General features: G+C 47.3%; 1 protein-coding gene across 2 annotated transcripts in view; it reads left to right on the top strand.

The window, feature by feature from the left end:
• EGFLAM (EGF like, fibronectin type III and laminin G domains) overlaps positions 1 to 22,587 on the top strand; it is a 470,630-nt gene that overhangs the window by 429,452 nt on the left and 18,591 nt on the right. For both annotated transcript variants that reach the window (XM_042996268.1, XM_007095458.2), the window contains 5 exons: positions 3,325 to 3,450; positions 4,769 to 5,012; positions 8,032 to 8,143; positions 12,667 to 12,783; positions 15,279 to 15,459. In XM_042996268.1, coding sequence (XP_042852202.1) covers positions 3,325 to 3,450; positions 4,769 to 5,012; positions 8,032 to 8,143; positions 12,667 to 12,783; positions 15,279 to 15,459 — 780 coding nt within the window. The remainder of the gene's footprint in view (positions 1 to 3,324; positions 3,451 to 4,768; positions 5,013 to 8,031; positions 8,144 to 12,666; positions 12,784 to 15,278; positions 15,460 to 22,587) is intronic.

The following is a 22,587-nucleotide window of genomic DNA, read 5'->3' as shown; positions in this document are numbered from 1 at the left end:
GCAAATTCTTAAACCTAGACCACCGGAACTCATCTTTTCCAATCCTGTCTTAGATTTCCACACCCCACTGGGTCAATGTGACAAGTTGGGAAACCAACTTCTCAAGTTATTTGAGACTCAAGACGTGTGAGGTGGCCATGGGTCTCACCATGGTTTATCACTGTTTCACTCATGCTTTCTCTCAAGATACTTTTTTAAGGATCTGCTTAATGCTAGTCATGATGCCAGGTCCTGGGGAGACAGTAATGAACAAGAAAACAGGATCCTACCTCAGCCTTCATGTAGCTGCCACAAGGAAAGACCAAACTGATCAAATAGTCACACAAGTCAATGAAAAATTACAATTTAGCGTGTTACAAAGAAGAAATGGTGGTATAATAATAGGGTATAGTAAGGGGATTTTATGGGCTGGAGCGTTCTGAGCATATAACACAAAGCTGATATCTGAAGCATTTCTTTTTAAGCAGATAAGAGAGGGAAGATCATTCCAGGCAGAGGAAATGGCTTGTCCCAGTGGGAGTATGAGGGGGAGGTGGTTACCATGATCTGGTCTGTGTTTTGAAACGATCCTTCTAGCTGTGGAAAGCTTATTGAAAGCGGTGTTCAGGGGGCACATGTAAACTGGCTGGAGGCTATGACGACAATCCAGATCAGAGATAATGACGGTTTGCTCTAGGCTGGTAGTGGTGGTGGAGATGTGGACCGAGTGGACAGATCTTCAGTCGGGGAAATAGACTGGCTTCAGTTACGGATTGGTGGGCAAGGGGCAGGTGGTTGCTCACCGTCCATGCGTCCTTAATGTAGTCTGCCCCATCCCACCTGCTGTGCTCTCCTCGGAGGCCTAATTTCTCTCCTGCCTTCACCTCATTGTCTTGCGTAAAGCTGGCATCTAGTAGGTTCAATGTCAATAAAAGTTATATACTGATGATGAGGTCCTGCCAGCGCTCTGTGCACATGACCTTGCGACTAACTTCCTTCCTCCCACTCTCAGAGTTGACAGTTTTCCTCCTTTCTAAAACTCTGCACCCATCCTTCCCTACATCCCTGGACTTTGCTGCCAGGATCATCAATTTAGTAACCCAAAGGTTCTTAACTGTTTGTGTGCTGTGAACATCTCTGGCAGTCTGGTAAAGCCTGTGGACTCTTCCCAAAATGATGTTTCTCTTTCTTTTTTTTTTCTAAAGATTTCAGTTTTAAGTAATTTCCCCCTCCAACATGGGGCTCAAATTTACAATCCCCGAGATGAAGAGTCACATGTTCCCCTGACCGCGCAGCCGGATGTTTTGAAACAAATGATGTTTTTAAATGTAGAGAATAACATCCATGGTAGGAAAAAATTACATTGAAATAAAGCTATGCAATCTGTTTGTTTAATGTTTATTTCTTTTGAGAGAGTGAGAAAGAGCGTGAGCACGAGCGGGGAAGGGGCAGAGAGAGAGGGAGGGAGAGAATGGGAAGCGGAGTCTGCTTCCCAACGCCAGGTCCTCTGTGCCTCAGAAACCAGCTCCTGCTCACAGCCGTGCTCATCATTGTACTCCCGCCACTGTCCTTTCAGACCGCCAGGCGAGGAACCCGGAGGCCTTGCTAGGGTCTGCCTCCGCCTTCAAGCTCTAGAAGGGACTGGCTGGGTCTCCCTTCCCCATGTCTTCGCTCCCTGTCCATTTCCTCTGCTACCACCCCAGCCAGCCCCACGTTCCCTCCCCGTGGGAGTCCGTTCCTCTTTCCCACGCCGCCGCTCACGGGCCATCTTGCATACCATTGCCAGCAGAATCCTGCCGCCGTGTTGCTTTCATCAACGCCCCCACCCCACTCCCCCCTCTTAAAGGATAGTCACAATGCAAATTTGTAAAGTAATATCTTTTCCATGTGTAGCTAAAATAACCCAAGAACCTCGTTTCTTCCTGTGGGAGCCGCCCTTCTCGGGGAAAGAATCCCAGCCCGCCCAGACCCGGGGGCGCTCAGGGGCTGTGAGAGTCCGGCTCTCATGGTTCCATGTCCATCACCTCGAGGAGACTGGATGCTGGCCATGTTCTCAGGCGGTGGTTGCAGAGGCCACTGGTCACTTCTGCCCTGAGCTTCCAGTGGCCCCGGCTGGAATTCGCTGAGGCCAGCCCACCCCGGCTGTGGCGATGAGCCATCTGGACGGGCTTTAATTAAACTGTGTCCTTGGCTCCTGAAGTCGGCCTCTTCGGCTGGCTGCACTATACCCAGCCCTGCTCACGCTCGCAGCAAGGCTTCGTGGAAGAAAAGACGGGGTCAGCTCCACAAATGCAGAGGACGGATGAGAAAAGGATGGGGGGCTTGCCCTGATGAGATGGCCAACGGAGGCTCTTCATCCCACCAGAAGTGGGCTTGCAGTTCAGGCAGGTGCAGCATCACAGCCTGCGGGGCTCAGGGCCGGGCCCCTCACGGCTCAGTCGGAGATGTGCTCCTTTGTCCCTACCCCGGGAGCAAGTGTTTAGTACTCACTTGTGTTGTTCTGGGCCAGCTAGTGGCCCATCTGTGAAATTTATTTCTTATATACAAGGAGAAGAGGAGGACCAAAGAAGCAGAAGAAAAGCAGAGCAGGAGAAGTCCATGTGTTTCCATGTCATCTGATGATCTTGACAGTGAGAGTATACCCTGTATGGGCCTCTCTGATATGTGTTTGGTAAAGAGTATGGACCCATCTGGTGTTGAAGCTCTCACTGCTTTTTACTCCAGGCCACCCTCCTGTCTCCCATAAGATCTCAGTTTTGGAGGTGGCAATAGGGATGTTGGAAGGCATATGCTGAGGTATTATGAAGCACCCCCCGCCCCAGCCCCTTCCTGCCCCAGACAGAGCAGTGGAAGGTTGAGGCCAGGTAATAAGTTAGATGTGGCTTCCGTGCTCCCCTTATTGCCTCAACTTTGAACCAACAAGGCAGTAGCACTTCAGGTAACTGGGGCCACACAAATTAGAATGCTTGGAACAGAAACACCATGTTGACACAGAAGGGATTGAAACACGCTCTTGTTGAAATAAGAGACAGATGGATTAACGCAGAAACAACTCATTCGTCTTCGTCGGTGGTCATAAAATTGTCCAAACAATTTACTATTTGATTTATTGTGTCCGCCATGTTTTAAAGATTCTTTGTGGCTCTTCATAAAGAACAGGCCAAAATCAAACTAAAATGAAGGGTACGTTCCACCTACCCTGAAGGCTGTTTTGCAGCTGGGCAGGGGTACAAATTAACACGAGTGGGAGCTGAGCGTGTTTATTCAGAGCTGGTGTGGTCAGCTCCAGCGTCTTGGACCGGCTCATGCGATGAATCGGTTTTGTCCTTCCTGTTCTGTATTTAGGGGAGTGCAGCAGTGGACTCTGTGACGAAGCCTCGTGCATCAACGGTGGCACCTGTGCAGCAGTCAAAGCCGACGCCTACATTTGCCTGTGTCCCCTTGGGTTTAAAGGCCGACACTGTGAAGATGGTGAGAAAGAAGCAAGTTGACTGCACTTTGCCTGCCCTGTTAATTCATGTCGATGTACTTTTTCATCAGCGTGCTCTTAGCAAGTCCCATAAATGTTTATGGGATTAAAATTTATACATTGTTGGGAGAGATGGGAGAATCTGTTTTGTTTTGTTTTTTTATCAGATTGGAGTGCCTTTGAGTGTCAGAGTGTCAAGCCAACCAAAGATAGGTTCATTTTAAGATGCTTCTGGGCCAGGCTTTGGTGGGCTCCTTTTGGCCCTCACATAACTTTGAAAAGCCTTTATGCGTGTGGTCTGTATCAGACTGAATTCAGAGCATCTGCAGCTCATGCTTCTGAGAATGTCTGACAAGTTCAGAGAAAATGTGGGGAAGACACACGCAGAGTCGTTAACAATGGGAAGGCACAAGAGTAATCTTTCTTCTTTTTGTTACTGTTCTAGTGAATTGTCCACCTCTCGATACTATACCTGTCTCAATATGTGGGTATCTATACGCGTAAACACATGTGCATATGCAAACACACAGAATCATGGGAAATTTCAGAGATTTCAAAGATTTTGGCAAACATGCAGAGTTGGACGCTTTTTTTTGAGAGAAGAGAGAGAGAGCGCGTGCAAGTGTGGGAGGAGTGGAGGGAGAGAGAATCCCAAGCAGGCTCCATGCCCAGCACTGAGCCTGATGTGGGGCTCGATCTCACCACAGTGAGATCTTGACCTGAACCGAAATCAAGAGCCGGATGCTTAACCAATGAGCGCCCCCCAGATGGCCTGAGTTGAACATGTTTTAAATTTGGACCTAAGACACCATCCTGGGGGGGATTTTTCTTTAGCAGTGAATAATCTCAGATCTCAGATCACCTAGAAGAGGGCGTGTGAGTTCCTGTAAGTCAAAGCCGTTACATATCATCTTATATTTTGTAGCCTAACATAATAAGGCTTGATCCTTGCTCACGTCACACATCACTGCAGGTCAGTGAGGAGTTTGGGTGGGGGTGGCCTCTGTGCCATGCAGTCATTCAGGGACACAGGCCCCTGCCTTCTAGGGCTCTGCCAGGCCCTTAGAATCCTCCCCTGCTTCCTGCATTCAGCTAGCAGGTGAGGAACGAGAGGGTGCATGGAAGATGGTGGGAAGTTTTAGGGGTCAGACCTGGGATGCGTATAATACTCCCACCCACAATCCACTGACCGGAATTCAGTTATACTACCCAATTCACTCAGGGCAGCTGGGAAATGTAGGTTAGCTCCGTACCCAGGAGGAAGAGAACATGGCTAGTTCTGCCACAGAGGGATTTCTAACAGCACGCTTCTTTCTTCAGCTTTCACCCTGACCATCCCTCAATTCAGAGAGTCCCTGAGATCCTATGCTGCAACACCCTGGCCTCTGGAGCCCCAGCATTACCTTTCCTTCATGGAGTTTGAGATCACGTTTCGGCCGGACTCGGGTGATGGTGTCCTCCTCTACAGCTACGACACGGGCAGCAAAGACTTTGTGTCCATCAACATGGCAGGGGGCCACGTGGAGTTCCGCTTTGACTGTGGCTCTGGCACTGGTGTTCTCAGGTAAGGGCTGAGACCTTTAGGGGCTCCTTCCCCCCAAAAAGCTCAACAGCGGTCACTTTGGAAAAAGATGGCCTTGTCCTGATAGCTTGCACTATTCCTGTCATCCCTCCGTGGTTCTCTTTTCCGAAACGTGTCCTGGTGGTATGACATACTTCATTATGGATCATTCTCTCCTACTGTCAAGTTTTCCTTTTGTCAAGTAACTTCCCGGCAGGTAGCAACTCTCTGCTTCAACCCATGGATGGGCTGCCTTCATTTTGCACAAGGCCATCACAAAAACCTGATGAATTGTAGTTGATCAATCCGTGCTCCTAGCATCATTTTGTGGGCACTCCGTAAATAGAGGATGACTAGGAAAGAAGTATTAACAGAAGTTGAATGGACAGACATGCCCTTGGTGACCTGACTTTGATTTTTTTACCACCCTCTCGCATTGTTTCTTTGATGGTGACTAGATGGTTACCACATCTCTGACCATTCTCCAGATAAGGAGTCTGACAGCGAATCTGCAAATCACAGAGGCTCATCCCTGACCGATATGTTCGAGAAGGCGGTGCGATGAGTGGTTTCAATAGCATGGCAGTGAACAGGTGCTTCTGAAGTACTTGCTGGTATCTGCAGAAGTGGCTCTGGGTCCTCAAACCTTTCCTCCTGTTATCTAGCTTGTACTATTAATTTACTTAGAAGATCAATTGTTCCCGTATGGCGCGTCATGATTTTTACAACACCCTCAGAGCCTGATGATGGTGGATACAGACGTTTCTCTTATTTGTTTATGTCTCCGTCTTCGCACTGTGTTCCTTCCATGGTAGTTTTTACCCTCCAGCCAGAGGCCTGCTAATCTAATGCAGACATGCTCCTTGTTCCTATATTCGACGAATTCTCTTTTGAAACTCACTATGTTTCCTTCAATGGTGCCCCGCAGCAGGAAATCCAAAGGTGGTGGTTGTTTTAAAGGAAATTGCAGGCTGCATTCAATCGTAATTTATGCTGCTAGACTGTCATTTTTAGGAAGACTGCGGGAGAGATGTTACGGCCATACATCGCCCTTAACTGCTGATCATTTCTCACGGCCGATGGGAAATGCTTGCTGCATTAGGTTTCAACAATTCTTAAAAAGGACAGTTCATTTTTGTCCTGTGGCTGAATTCCTGCACGTCACTGACACCTCCCACCTTGGGCCATGGACAAACATTTTTGTGCCTCTGGTTATACAAAAACATCCTATGTCTCAAGACAACTTTGGTGGGTGTTTAATTGATTCAATTTACATAAGATTATGCAAAACAGTCTAAGCAATTCACATAGAACTGTTTGTCAAGTTCAGAAGGGAAGACACCTTGAATATCACCTTGTACTTTCAAATGGCTTCCTCCTGGATAAGGAATGACCAGAAAGAGTGAGGGGGAGGGTCGGGGCTCATCAGCCCTCCTCTTGGGCAGATCGCCCCCCGCGCCCCAACTGCTCCCCTCCATGGTGGCAGCTCCAGCTCTGGGGTCACAGACACATAGGACCTTAGTGTCCAGCATTTCTCTCTTTCATCATTCTGTGCCTATTTGAAACAAGAAGTGTTATTTAATTTTTTTTTAATGTAAGATATCGTTTCCCTGCCTCTCAGAAAAGTGCCTGGAAAAAGAATTCAGAGTATCAGGTGTAACGAAAAGAAGGCAAGTGCTCAGAATGTCCAAGGGAAAGACCACCCCTGTCCCATCCCCTCCCCAGGGTAACCTGACAACAGAGATTACTGTGGGCGTTTCAGGTGCCCCGTTGCAAGATGTTTATTCTGAAGATCATTTCTAAGACTTCCTGCTTGATTAAGAAAATTCAGTAAAATCCTGAACCACAGGAAGTTGTGGAATTGGCCAAATCATTTTAACTTTAGGAAAAGGATAAGGTGGTCAAATTCATTATGAACTTGATTCAAAAATCGAGGCAATTGAAATGAGCTCGTGACGGCTGTGATCGATGTAACTGTGCCGAGGAAGGCAGGGTATTGACAGGGAATGACCTCTGCAGGACAAGAACACGACTAAGGCGGTGGTACTTATTATGGAGATGGGGCTGCTTAAAGAGTGCCTCTGGTTTCTTTATTGCATATTGATTTAGCCAAGGTGATTAAATTCTAATTGCTAAGGACAAATCACAAAAGCATTTGCCAGAGCGAAAAAATCAAGTGAGGGGGTGGAGACCTTTCAATAATTGTGCCCATTGGTATTCCTGACAGTTTTCTAAGGATGATCCAGGACCAAAAAATAATTGGGAGGTTCAGTGAAGGCCAGGAACTAGACATCATTAGAAATACAAATGCAATAATTATCCTCTTCTTGCATACCTCACTATCCAAAGTAGCGTGCAAAACTCTTATCGAAATCCTTTAAACTTCAAACACTTTCATGTTGAATTAATTGAATTTTTAGTTTTAATCCTTTTCACAATATCAGACAACATGGACTCTTTCCCCCCACCAGCGTTTTATTATGAGAAATTCTAAACATGTGGAAAAGTTGAAAGAATTATACTGCAAACATCTTTATTCCTCCCACCTGTCATCTATAATTAACATTTTGCTATATTTGCTTTATCACATGTCTAGCTATCCTTATATCCATCCATCCATCCATCCTAATTTTTTATGCATTTCAAAGGATGCCGTAGCCATCAGCACACGAAAGAATCTGTGGTTTACACTACAGTCCAGGTAATTTTCTCTTTTTCAAAGCTTGTATGCAAGTATGATCACATTTCACTGTCACCTCTCCTCCAGGACACCAGGCTCATCTTACCCACATTTCAGGCTTGTTGGAAGTAATAAAATAAAGTGATAATTGCAATGCTCCTACCATAAAGGGGTCCAATAAACGGACTGAGCGTCGCTGTGTTCACTAAGCAGGAGTGATTGTTTTCTTGGGATGGAATGAATGAGGTAGTTAAGGTTGCATCGGTTCATCAGGGCAGCTTGATGAACACTGTCCATACCACCACTGATGCTATCCCACGCTCAGCTTCCTTCCTTCAACAGGAGTGAAGACCCCCTCGCCCTGGGCCACTGGCATGAGCTGCATGTATCTCGCACAGCAAAGAACGGTATCTTACAAGTGGATAAGCAGAAGGTAGTGGAGGCAATGGCAGAGGTAAGAAGGACACGTGTCAGTGCAAACTGGGTTACTGTTTTCTTCCTGTCCTGGAGAGAAAAGCAGCAGAGTAATGGCTAAGTACATGGACTCCAGGGCCAGATTGCCTGGCTTAAAACCCAAGCTCCCCCACTGGGCAAGTTACTTAACCTGTCTATTCCTCAGCTGCGAATGGGGTCATAATAGCAGCAGTCTCACAAGGCCATTGCAAGGATTAAGTGAACTAATACAAGTACATCGTTTATGAAATCACTTGCCACCCCCACCCCTACCGCCAATCCCTGTCTTTGTTGAGTCAGTGTATAATGTAGTAGGTCAGGACATACATTGGAGGTCGGGCCAGTGTTGTGGGGGCCACACATCTGGCAAGCACACAGCTCTGATGCCAGGCTCCTGGATTCCAGATCTAGCTCCATTAGTTACCAGTAGTGTGAACTCAGATGGGTCACTTGACCTTCAAGTTTGTGTTTTCTCATCTATAAAGTGGGGATAATGGCAACCATAATAGCGCCTACTTTGTAGCGTTGTGCCAATTAAAATAACCATATATGTAAAACACAACAGTACATGGTCAACACTATGTAGCTTTACTTATTCCTATTGGTTAATAGAGTACTCTCATGACCTCAAGAGCACAGAATTCCTACTCAAATTTATAACTTTCACCCATGATTTTATTTCCAAGGTCGTATCCAAAGAAAATAACATTAAAAATTTTTTCTTTAATGTTTATTTATTTTTGAGAGAGACAGAGACAGAACATGAGCGGGATAGGGGCAGAGAGAGAGGGAGACACAGAAGTTGAAGCAGGCTCCAGGCTCTGAGCTGTCAGCACAGAGCCTGGTGTGGGGCTTGAACCCATGAACTGCAAGATCATGACCTGGGCCGAAGTTGGATGCTTAACCGACTGAGCCACCCAGGTGCCCCAAGAAAATAACATTTTTAAGAAAAGATAAGAGAGATTTGTTTTAAATTATAACCTACTAGGATTCTTTACACACACAAAATTTAGTCCCCTAAAGGGGACTTAGGGTTTCCACTATTTTAATTCCCAATGTCATTGTTCTGTGCATCACCAGATTTAAAGAGGGCATTTGTGAATGTGGGTATTCTGATAAGAAAGTGGATTGGTAGAGAAAAGAAAAGGAATAAAAAAAGACTTTTGGTGAGGAAAGAGGTATTTAATTGAAGAAGAGAGCAGAAGGAAGAACACGTATGTCCCAAGGCCAGTATCAGAGGTGGTAGTGGTGGGAGGTCCTGTCAGAACCAAGGACTTTCTCAGGATAAGAAGAATCCCAACTGGGCTCTGCTTCACGAGGTGAGCACTCTTCAAACCTAGAAAATGTTCTATATATGTATTTGTGGAGAGAAGGAAGGAAAGAGAGAGGGAAGGAAGGGAAATAGAAAGGCAGGAAGGAAGGCAGAAAGGCAGAAAGGAAGGAAAGGTGGATGAAGGGGAAGGGATTTTAAAGGGAGAACAGGAGTAATTTCTGGTATGATCCAGAAAATTCGAACAGCTGACTTTAGTCCAAGATAGAAGTAGTAGCTCACAACTATAGACTTGACTAGACTTGACTATATGTTGACTTAGTATAAATTCGAAAAAGCATTGTATCTCTGTAGGCCTTAGTTACAAACATTTGTAAAACAGGAACAAAAGTTCAGAATGGAATATTTGTAGATGGTAGGGTTAAGGCCTTTGATTATGAAGAAGAAACTCTTTAGGACACAGTATTTACTGTTGGGATCCTACAGTGAAGAGACAACACAAAGGTAAAAACCACACCTCAGAATTTCTATTGCTACAATATCAGAGAGTCAGAATTCAACCAATATGGTAGAACCAGTGCCTCCCTATTGGCTTTTTGAATGGACCAAGCTGGCTGGAGTGCTGCCCACCTGGAAAGCAGTGTGCACATGTGGGTACAGGTGTAGCCAATCTGTGTGCATGTGAGGGTGTTTTGTTTTGTTTTGGGGTTTTTTGAGGCAGCTCTGAGACAGGAGTGGGAAGGCTCCATGCTTGATCTCAGTGAGTTGAGCCTTAATCACATCTTCCCCCAGCAGGGGATTCTGCTCCCCAGCCGTCCATACCACGTTCAAAGGCATAGGTGACTCTTTCGGTTAGAGAGCAATGGGATTAGGAGTAGTGGTCTTAGAGCTTAGAGATGGGTGGGATGAGAGAACTCTTCTGGGGATTAACCCAGGGCCTAGGCCCCTCAGTGTCCACGTGAAAGCCAAACTCTGGGTTGCTCAGCTGAGAAATACTAACAGCCAAGGGTTGAGTCTATGCCAGACTTAAGGATGGGATGTGCCTCTGAGGGTTCCAGAAAACCCTAACCAGCAGCTTTGCTCAGGTTTTCCAACCACTTCCAGCTAAACAGAAGTGGCAGATCTAGACGCGAAGCCTCCTTTCGGTGGGGTCTGTTTGCTTTTCTCCTGCGGTTCCCTGTGGGTGTGGCAGCTGCAGCCCTGTCTCTTGTCAACAGGAGGGGGGGCGGAGGGGGGCGGGGGCGGGGGGGGGGGGAAGGGGTGCAGGGGAGGGTTTTGATGAGAAACCAAAAGGAACCAGCTCTCACCCCATGAGGCCAGGTCCTGTTCACTGGATACAACTGTAACTCAAAGGTTTTTCAAAACAGCCTGTTTCTCTGACATCCCTTTGACCCTGCAACCTTTCTCCTTTCCACTTACTATCTTATTTTAACTTTAGAAGAGCTAAGACAGTGACTGGGGCCTGCGGGGGGCGGGGCGGGGGCGGTGTGGTAACAGCTCCCTCCAGGGTCAGCATTCCATCCGGCCACTATAATTCCTGAAAGCCCTTCTGCTTCTTTAATGAACACTGCCTTCCCCTCCCCCTCCCCAAACCCCTGCCTAGTTAAATAAGAACGCTGCCCCAAGGTTACTGATGGAAGGCAATTCTGTCTATGTTCCAATCAAGACCTCCATGCTGTTCCCTGGTGGGACCTGGGCACTGTGAGACTCTCCTAGATCCTGTACCTTCCTCTCTGTTCTGTCTCTCCTTCTCTATATTGACCTGACCCCAAGTCCATTCTCCTCCCTCTGGCCTGTAATCTGCCTAAAACACAGATATAACTATTTTTTTTCTGCTTAAAGCTTGATGCTTTTTGGGTAGAGGGCGTTTCTAAGCATGCAGTATCTGGCCCCTCCTTGCCTCTGCCCTTATACCTACTATATTCCTCTCAAGCACTGACTTTGACCGATTTCTATAATTCTGACTCTTCCTTTACTACCTCCCAGACTATCTGTGTCTAGGGTAGGATATGTGCACTCCCTCCTCAAGTGCATCCAGAGTCCCCTGAGCAGCCCTTGCTGAGCTAATCCCACCTGCCCATTTATGTGTCTGGATTCTGCCTCTGAGGGCAGAAACCAGGTCTTCCTTATTTACTGTTGTTTGTCTAGCATTTAGTGCCTGGGACACAGTAGATGCCCAGTAATATTTGTTAAATTAATGACTAAATGCTGCTACTATTTATATTTCCTTTTACCATAAATCAAAGGAAATAATGATTTATGTTAGAGTCTCAAATTTCCATTTATCTCTATTTGTTGTCTTAGGACATTTTCACATTTTGCTTCCAGCTCATGTGTGAAAGAGTTTAGGCATTAAATATTATACACAGCTTGTTGTCTAGCCCACCCGTTAGAGTTTAAGCTGTTGAAATGACCGGTAACAGGGCAAGGCTTTGGGGGTTGACCTGGGTAGTTTTCTGAGAATTTGGAAAAGAGAAGAATTTCTCTACCCTTTGTAGTTGATAGCAAGGAATGCCTCCCACCCACCGTGCCTTCCTTTTCTCTTGGCCTGAAGAGGTTTTATCTTTACCACTGCCGAATATAACAATAGCTGGTCAGACTGGAATGCTGATTAATCATCCAACTCTGGGCAAAGTGCTAAATCAGTGGGCTCTCTGCCTCCAAGAGAGGCTAGGCTGGGCTCAAGCGGGTCACAAACAGCTCCAGAAGATCAGCTACAATAAGGGCTTATTTCTTACTTGCATTACATGTCCATCAACGTTCAGTTGCAGCTCTAATCTGACACCCTGGCTGAAGGAACAGGGAGAGAGGGAGAGGGCACTGTGAGCCACCTTCTGGCTCTGAAACCTTCTGCCCGGAAGTGATTCATTTCCCTTCTGTTCATGCTTTATTGGCTGAAGCAGGTTACCTGGCCCCACTCAAGAGCAACAGGTTGAAGGTCATCTCCCTGCAGGGAGAAGGGGCGCTTCTGGAGAAGCGCTGAATACTGGCGGACAGTAATGCGGCCCACCACATTCACCGTGACGTGTCTATGTGGTAGATATGATGGCTGCCATTTTATAGATGATGAAACTGAGTCCCAGAGAGGTTAATACATTTCCAAACATACAAACAGGCAGTAAGGTAGCAAATGCAAAACAACGTGAAAGTCCAGCCGGCCTGTTGCAGTGGGTCCTCAAGGTGTCTCTGCCGTTTGGCAGACCTTACTACCTTTTCTGAAGCTATACCGTGTTTTGGTTTTCATCTGTTGGCAGGGAGGCTTCACACAGATTAAGTGCAACACGGACATTTTTATTGGTGGAGTCCCTAATTACGATGATGTGAAGAAGAACTCGGGCGTCCTCAAGCCCTTTAGTGGGAGCATCCAGAAGGTACAGGCTTCGCTTTTGCATGTTTATTGTGTGACCTTGACTACAGACAATGGAATTAAGAACCGTGATCAGTGGAATCTGCAGGATCCAAAAAAGAAGCTTGGAGGAAGTTTTCACGTTTTAAGGTTTTCTTTTTTAATGCTAGCAGCATAGCTTTCCAACCCCATTTTCTTATAACGTCTGCTCCTGGGCCCCCGTCCAGCAGACATTCCACGAAAGCAACTCAATGAAGATGAGTCTTTACAATACATCCACCGAAGGATCCAGGCATTGCTGGGGGAGGCAGCGGGCATCAGGTGGCTGCAGACAGGCTTCTACCAAAGGGAAGGAAGCCAGTGGAGTCTCAGAGCAACTCTTGGCTCTGTGCTTCTCTCTGAGGTGCCTTTGAAGTTCCTGCTCAAGTCAAGAGCCAACTCTCATCCCACCTCCACCCCCATTCCTACCCCTGCAATTAAGCAGTTGCAGCTCATCAATCATGTAACCACGCTCTTAAGAGCAGAGATTAAGGAGTCCTTCCATAGAAGGTTCGGGGGCGGGGGGATGGAATCATGCAGCCAGTGAAAGATACAGGACATTGACCCCACACATATTTGTCTGTTATTCCTTCTCTTGGGGCTGCCCATGACCTCTCCAGTTTCAATAATATGTTTTGTCTGTAACAGAGGTGCAGGCTGACTCACCAAACCAGATTTCCAGGACCATCAAACATTAGGGAAAAAAAGCATTTGAAGAAAAAGCATATTCAATTGCTGGATGTTAGCTTCGTCCTGTTTTCCTTTAGCAACCAGTGGTGGAATGTGGGCCATTGATCCTTTCTAGACTCGGGGTGAAACATGAGAGAGGCTAAAATGAAGGCAGGACAGTGAAAGAAAGCCCTACTGTGATTTGCACATCTGGGCACTAGGAAGGGCCCCGTGGGGCTCTGTTCCCCTCCTCTTGTATCCCAGTGTGGAGCACAGAAAAGGGGTCCAGTCAATATTTGCTGACTCTGAGGTGTTTCCCTTTGTTGCTGAACTGTGATGCCAGCGACACCTCATCTCAGCCCATTGTCCCCCGTCAGTGGGTTTGGCCATGTTTCATCATGCGTTTGAAATTCTCACTGAGAAATCAAGCTGAGATGCTAAGAGGCCTCACCGCCTCCCTCCCGGCCCTTGTCAGGCTTTGCCCCCGCCCCCTTCACGTGGCACACACAACCCTTTCCTCCCCACGTCCCGGAAAGGCCACCCGCCCCTCCCAGTGGCTGAGTCACTGGCTGTGCCACGTCCTGAAGGGGATGGTAGCCTCTTGGCCTGTCTCAAGGACGTATGACTGAGTTTCACAGTCTTTCCCTTGAAGCACGAGAAGGGGAAGATTGTAGAAGGATTCTGGCTACTCTCTTGCAGCTTGTAAGATTCAAGACTGGGAAAAAGTGTTCTCCTAACTCTCCTGACACCCTCCAAGGACTAGGCAGGCCTATGGAACCATGGATTAGTGGCAGGAAGGACCATGGCTAACCTCTTAGGACCCCCTGCAGGCTGGGGGTCTTTCTGAGAGGTGTTCTGTCTCCTGGTTCTGCAAAGCCTGCCTGACACCAAAACACCCAACAGCTCAAGGTAAACACACTCTCCAAGTGGAGGGCTGAAAACGTTGGGTCCCCCAGATGTTATTTGGGGCTGGGAAACCCAGTGACCTCTCCCTATAATTCATCATTTTCACTAGACCCCCATTGCAGGGAAAAGGGAGGGAAGGCAATGGAGCCCTCTTGTCCCAGGGAATTTGCACAGCAATGACAAGAATGTGATCTGAGTGTCACTTTTTTTTTTTTTTTTTAATAGTGGGGAAGGGGATGTGGGGAAGGGAATTCAAGAGTGTCAGGGAGAGAGGATAGCAGGAAGGGATGGGACAATCTGGGAGACCCCACTGATGGAGCTGTAGATGACACGAGACCATCAGCCAGAAGAACACAGCAGTACAGGGAGAAGCTTCCCCCAGCCCCATTGCCACTAGAAGGCGTCAGTTCCCCTTTGATTTCTGCCTGCATGATACTTCGTTCTGTATTCTTCCCTACTTGGCTTTATAGCAGCACCTCTCAACCTTGGCTGCATTTTAGAATCACCTGGGAAGCTTTTAAAAGTTACTGTTGACTGGATCCTGCCCTCAGAGCTTCTGATTCCATTGATCTGGGTGAGACCTGGGGCATTAGTGTATTTCTTAAAGTCCCCCAGGCGATTCTAACAGGCAGCCAGGTTGAGAACCTTAATTTTGTATTTATTGAGACTTCTTTACGACCTCCCGGAATCTTCCAGGACCAGAGGACGCTTTACTCTCTGCAGATTCTCCCAAGGGCCACAGAGCATCACTTCAGTGCCTGCATCACTTACTGGGCGGTAAAAACAGGAACCAGACACTTTCTCTTTTATGAAAGCTCCCCCATCACATGTAGCTGAGGTTAACAGGCTGAGGGGAGCTTTAGCAGACTGCAAAGATGTTTTCTGTGTTTACATTTTCTCCCGAAGATCATCCTGAACGACCGAACCATCCACGTGAAGCACGACTTCACGCGGGGCGTGAACGTGGAGAACACAGCCCACCCCTGCGTGGGGGCCCCCTGCACCCACGGGGGCAGCTGCCGGCCCAGGAAGGACAGCTATGAGTGTGACTGCCCCCTGGGCTTCGAGGGGCTCCACTGCCAGAAAGGTACACGGGGCGGGGCTCAGGCGCTGCACGGGGAGCAGAGGGGACCGACTTTTCCAGAAGGATCTGGCAACCCTGGGACAGCCGTGCCAGTGGTTTTTATCATTGATCTCAGTAACGTATTCAATAGCATATGAGATGGTTAATTGTTACATTAAACAAGAATTGAAATGCTGAAATGCCTCTGTAACAGTAGGTAAATGGCTCCTTTCCTGAGAATCCCCTCAGGGTCTAGCCACCAAAAGGTTACATCATAGTGTAGGGGGGTTCCCAGGACCCCTGCACCTGAGCCATGCCTGTCCTCATAGGTGGAGACTTTATAGGCTGGTAACTATTTTTTTTTTTTTTAATTTTTTTAACGTTTATTTATTTTTGAGACAGAGAGAGACAGAGCATGAACAGGGGAGGGGCAGAGGGAAAGGGAGACACAGACTCCGAAACAGGCTGCAGGCTCTGAGCTGTCAGCCCAGAGCCCGACGCGGGGCTCGAACTCACAGACTGCGAGATCATGACCTGAGCCGAAGTCGGCCGCCCAACCGACCAAGCCACCCAGGCGCCCCGGCTGGTAACTATTTTGACCCCTTCCTGTGAACGCTATAAAGTGTTCTAGGGGCACCTGGGTGGCTCAGTCGGTTGAGCTTCCCGCTTCGGCTCAGGTCATTATCTGACGGTTTGTGAGTTCGAGCCCCGTGTCGGGCTCGGTGCTGACAGCTCAGAGCCTGGAGCCTGCTTCCGATTCTGTGTCTCCCTCTCTTTCTGCTCCTCCCCCTCTCATGCTCTCTCTCTCTCTCTCTCTCAAAAATAAATAAACATTAAAAAAAAAGTTAAAAAAAAAAGTGTTCTGTATGTGGCTGAGAAATCGCGCCAAATACAGAAATGTATAAATTCTAAATAGGTTGCTTCAAACTACAAGTACAAATAACCTTCTGTAAAGTGCTGTTTTTCATGCTATTTCCTCTGTGCCTCAGTTTCTCATCTGTAAAACGGGAATAACCAGGCAGTAGTGTCTAACACAGTAGTGTCCTCTTTAGTCCACATGAGACGATGCATATTGCTGAGACAATGCCTGGTAAGTACTCAACCAGGACTAGCCATGTTGTTACTGGGGAGAAAAATAAAATGCACTACAGGTGCGGTGAGCTACTCAGCTCCCTACCTTCCGTTGTCTGAAAGCTAGAGCAAGTCACAGGTGGTGAGTCCTGCTGGACTGAGATTTTCACATCTGCCCTAGGGAGGCAGAGGCCACGGATCTGGTGTCTAGAAGAGGCCTGCCAGCATATGGTTATCGTGTTCGGCCATATGGATCTTCTTGTTTCCAACATCAGTATGGCCTCACCTGTCCGGGAACTAATAAAAGAAGGTAGACAGGCCAAAGGAAATAAGGCAGGGGGCAGCCTAAGTGAAGGGATGTGCTCTCTCTCTTTCCTGTTTATTTCCAGGTTCCCGATCTTTATCGGAATTATGGCTTAGGGGAAGACTGTTAAGTTACAGGTAGATATTGCGGTATATGGAATGCTAGGAGAAGTTGTTTTGTAACAGTCTTGGGAAATATGAATGCTAATTTGCTGGCTGGAAGCCTGAGTAGTATTATATTTAAATGAATTCTGAAAACTGCCTGGCAAATTATATGAAATATATTTATTAACATAGCTCACCCTAGCGGTGAACCTCCAAAGAAGAGTAATTGATCCATTTCTGAAAGATCCTGATTATAATTCTAACAAGCAAATCGTTGTTTAGCTAATAGTGGGTACTTGCAGAGATTTAGTTCGAGAGTAGCCCATTCATTCAGAAAATTGAGTTTGGATTTTACACATTAGTGTTTGAATTTCCTGGGTCTCCAATTTTACCACAGGCAATTCAGGTTTGCTCCTGCCTTAAATGCTAACATTAATGGTCAATATATAAAGTCCAGGCTTAAATGAACATGCAGCTTTGAGAACGAAAGGAAGAAGGACGGGATAATTTGTGATCTTGTTAACCCTCCTTTCCCGCTGTAGAATATCAGCCATGACAGGTGCAAAGCGCTCACATTTATAGCTTCATAACTGTAGGTTCTGGTTCAGTGAGAAACACATCTCACCGGAATGAGGAGTCAGATCTCCATGCAGGGCCTGGGCCTCCTGGCAAGATCCAAGGGAATGGATAGCAGCCGGGGGGAACCTGAGGGGACCTTTAGGCCTCTTTTTCTGCAACGTGCTAGGCTAGAGTCAAGAGTAAAATCCAGGCAGACTATGAGCTCCCCTTGTGTTATCTCAGTATTTTTTTTTATGCTTTGAAATAAAGATAATGCTCCTGGCAGAATGGCAGCTGTTGCCAACCCTAGGAAGATTTACACATGGGGAGCATGGCCTGCATCATGTCTTCTCCCATCATGTGGCTTGAGAGGATTAATGCGCCTGGGCACAGGTTAGGGCTGTTAAGGACAATTTTTTTCCAGGCCCCAGCAGGCACCCAGTGGTATGCAGTTGCCATACAGACTCGTTGGGGTGAGCATCTAGTCCTGAGTAAGGATGGGAAAGAGAGGGGAGAGAGATAGGCAGCTACACTCTTCCGTAGAGATGCATAAGAACATTCTAAAAGTTGGGTGGATTCTTAGTCGGGGAGACCAAGAATACTTAGAAGCCATCCTTAGTTGTCAGGATGAATCCTGACAAGTAGACAGGAGACAGTCTTGTCAAATCCAGCAAGGTGATCCCTAGCTTCATAAGTTAAAAGTTTGAATTTTTCCCCCCTCCCTGATAATGTTTCAAAAGCAAAAACCTATTCATAGTATACCCTCCAGAAGTTAAACCGGTCCTTTTACATTGAGCGACATAGTGCAGACGTCACCAGCATCTGACCTCATTCAATCCGTACCACCTCCTTCAGGAATTTCATTTTGGGGATCCTCGTGAGTCTAGTTTTCTCAACCCGGTCAGGGAGTTTGTGGCAGGCAGGCGGTTTCCACGAGGGCCCTCGCTGGGAGATGGACACTCGTCCTCACCACTTGGTGGCACAGGAGGACTGGAGCCAGAAACTCACACGAATCCTGGAGTGGTGCTAGACACTCAGACCATCGCTATGGTTTGGGGACCTCCCCCTTTGTTCTTGCAAGGCTGAGCCCAGACGGAAGTAGGGATCAGGCTCCCGCTGAGCTCCTCGCTGCTCCCAGGGCACAGCAGGCTCCCTGCAGCGCCAGGAGCTACAGAAACCTGAGCCTCTCCAGCCCAACGTGGGGAACCCACCAGGACAGGAGAAGCCAGAAGTTCTTCCCCCCCCCCCCAAATAATTTATATTTTATTTTATTAAAAATTTTTAAATATATATATTTTTGTCAAGTTAGCTAACATACAGAGTATACAGTGTGCTCTTGATTTTGGAGGTAGATTCCCATGATTCATCGCTCATATACAACACCCAGTGCTCATCCGAACATGTGCCCTCCTCAATGCCCATCACCCATTTTCCCCTCTCTCTACCCCCGCCCCCAACCCTCAGTTTTTTCTCTGTATTTAAGAGTCTCTTATGGTTTGGCTCCCTCTCCATTTATAAGGTTTTTTTTTTTTTCTTCCCTTCCCCCATGGTCTTATGTTAAGTTTCTCAAATTCCACATATGGGTGAGAACACATGATATCTGTCTTTCTCTGACTTATTTCACTTAGCATAATACCCTCCAGTTCTATCCACGTTGCTGCAAATGGCAAGATTTCATTCTTTTTCATTGCCGGGTAGTATTCCATTGTATATATGTACCAGAAGTTCTAACCCCCAGCCTGCTTCTAACTTCAGGTGCCTACAAAAACCATAAGGCCTGACTTTGGTGATTCTCTCGCCTTCCATTTGGGGGCTCTCACTCTTAGATGCCTCCTGCCACCTCAAACTTAGGCACCCCATATAGCACCCCAATACTGAGACCCCCTTCTCATTTCACCAGAGGGGCATCACCAAGTCCTCCCTCCTCATATAACATATGCCCCATCCTAAAGGATTTCTGTTCTCTCTACTCTCATCCAAATTTACCCATCTTGTGTGCAGTCCCTCAGAGTTCCTGTATCTAAATAAGTGACCAGCAAGTTAAAGCAGAGTTTCACAAGGCTCGTGTAAAAAATTAGGTTCTAAGAAATATTAATGACTGCTTTGAGCACACACACACGCACACACACACACACACACAGGCAGACACACAATCACATACACAAAATGGCAGTGGGGTTCTGTGGTCAAATAAGCTTGGGTAATCCTGAGCAACCACAATTAAACAGCTCTCTCTTCTGCGGGACTTCTCAGGGCCTTGGCGATGATCCAAGTGTCTACGACAAGGGTACAGGATGCAGCTTCTTCCTCCTGGGCTTCTCCCAGCCAAGGGCACACAGGCCACCTGGGAAAGAACTCAGCCCTGGTCCTCCCTTCCCTTCCCTGCATTGCCGAGAAGCTTGGGCTCAGATCGTGCAGGACCCTGCAGGCCACTAGATGGGGGTGTTCCTCTGTAGCACGTGGGCTGTACCCGACTCACAACTGACAGCCAAACCGGTTTGGTCACATATTTGTCAGGGAAGCGCAGTCCTAAAAGATCGGATCTTGCCTCATCATTACAGATACACCACAAATGCAACATTTTGAACATTTTATATTGTATTTAGCAAATGGACAGCGTATTGCTGGGTCTGATTTAGATGATTTTGTTACTTATTTATTTATTTGGTCCCAGTGTATGAAAAAACAGCCTCAGTAAATATAGGCCATAATATATGAAAACTCAGTATATAGAACCACAGATTAAAAAATACATTATGCATAATACAGGGAAGTTTTTCCCCTTGGGATGCTGTATCATTAAACAATGGAAACATGTGGGAGTGGTCGGCCTAGATGTTGCTCTTGAGATCCCTGACAGCTGGTCATAAAGAAAAAGGTATTCTGTTGTTGTTCACTCTGTGCCTACAGAGTAGGCGTCATGTAACCAAGAATTCTGTACCAAGTAGAACTTTCCAGCAAGGGATGGAGCTGCCCTGTGGATGAGGGAGTTGCCACCATCGGGATGGTGTTGGGAAAGTCAGATCACACCACCCCCCCCAGGTCCTTCCTCTGCTGTGGTCCTGTGAGAGAGCCAGCACTCCCGTCAAACTATTTAGAGTCTTTTGGGAATTTCAGGTCCCTCAAGTGGAAAATTCGCTTTGCCTGGCTTGGATGCTGCTATTCATTGGGGTATTTTTTTGTGTGTCAGCAGATGGCACAAGCTTCTGGGTATAAATGGGAAGACGTGACAAAAATACTTGTCGACTAGTGTAGTTGCCGCAGAAAAAAAGACAATGTAGAAAAAAGTTAGATTAGGATAAAATATCGTCGTGTTTACAATATTTAAATAAACCACAAGGGCCAGAAAGGGCCAAGATGGTCATTTCTGGCTCTAATGTTTTAGTATGGAATTAATATTTATCCATATGTACTGCCTACAGTGAGTACATTTTCTCCATTTTGTACTCAGTCATGTCATTTCTGGAGCATCCCCCTGACGTTTGTTAATCACAAAATAAGCAGGGTTCTTGGATCTTCCAAAGGGGAGGTGAAGGTGGGAATTGGGGTGGTATTTTTCCACTACAGAGAGAAAAGAGGCAGCTCTTTAAGTCTTTTCCTCTTTCACATGTAGTCTAGAGGCAAGAAAAGTAATAATCATGGACAAGGTAAGTGACTCTTTAGCGAAGAACTACTCTGCAGGTTTAGAATAAATGGGGATTGTTGGTTGAAGGTCAGGGGAGCCTCGGAAGTGTCAGACAACTTACATCTCTTCTTTGCCCACCGCCACCCCCACCCCCACTGTTCAGTGAAGACTTAGTTAGGGAGGTGAGTCTGTGACTTGGTGTAATCCTGCTGAGAACGATCCCAGTGGTCCCTTTGGGATTCTTACTCACATTCCCCTAAGAGGGTGAGCTGGGCCCTCTGCAGGGATCTATGAGGGAAACAAGGCTGGTTTTCGGGGATCTGCAACCAAGAGAATTGGGATTTTATATTGACTGTGGAATTCTGACTTTCCCTATTCTGTTCCATGCTGGCACCTGGCAGAGTGTGGGAACTACTGCCTCAATAGTAAGTACAGTACGTTCCACGAGACACTGGGAAAGCACCCTGGGTTCGTGCCTGGGAGAGTTCTGGCCAGGCCACGGGCACAGCACGGGCCGACCACATGCAGAGGGTATCCGGGGAAATGGTGTGGGCCTCGGACACTACCAGGGTAGTGGGAATCCTCCCTCTAAAACCACCAGCCCTGAGAATGCGCTGGTCTCCCAGCTTGTCTCAGGAGGAGCCTGAGCCCCAGAGCCAGGGGGCTTAGCAGGCAGCCGGACTGGGCTCACACGGACCCCTTTGAGGCTCTCTGTGTGCAGGGCTGGTGACATGTGACAAGAACATCCTGACCATTTCAAGGAGTCCAGGGGAACGATGGCTCTTGGCCACAGGCCCATGTCCGTGGCCAGTAACAGCAGGGATGGGCCCTGCCTGTGCCTCTCTCCCTGGGGGTGAGCCAAGCCCAGTAGGGGAGCCTTGGCTATGTTTAGCTCTGGGAACGAGGACTCGTTGGCTTGGATAGCCTCTCCTTTTTCCTTCTGGGCACTCGTATCCTGATAGTAGGGGCCCGCATCCTAGCTGCAAGCCCCCTTTTGCCTCATCCACTGTTGCCCTCTCATTTCTGCTTCTGTTCTTCTGGGTCCTTCTCTCTCTGCCTGGCTTTCCTGCCCTGATTTCTTTCCCCACCTGAAGGCTACCTGTCCACCTGGCTCTCCTTTCTTTTCACACCATCTCCCTTCCTTCCTTATCGTGTTCTTTTCGAACCTTTCCCTTCTCTTTCCTTCTTCCCATTTGTTTTTCTACTCAACTTGTGCTGTTTTGCACCCCACTCTTTTTTCCTCTATTTCCCCTCCTTTTCTTCCCCTCTTTCTCCTACCCACTTTAACCAGAAGGGAGAGAGGCTGGTGGTGCGACCAGAATTTTAAGCTACAATAGCCCCCCGCTTATCTGTGGGGGAAACGTTCCAAGACCCCCAGTGGATGCCTGAAACCACAGACAGTACAGAATCCTATATATTCTATGTTTTTTCCTGTAAGGACTTACCTACGATAAAGTTTAATGTCTACATTAGGCACAGTAAGAGGTTAG

Source organism: Panthera tigris, chromosome A1, assembly GCF_018350195.1.
Source record: "Panthera tigris isolate Pti1 chromosome A1, P.tigris_Pti1_mat1.1, whole genome shotgun sequence".
Lineage (NCBI taxonomy): Eukaryota > Metazoa > Chordata > Mammalia > Carnivora > Felidae > Panthera > Panthera tigris.
Note: the sequence above shows the minus strand (reverse complement) of the source record. Positions and strands in the feature narration are given on the sequence as shown.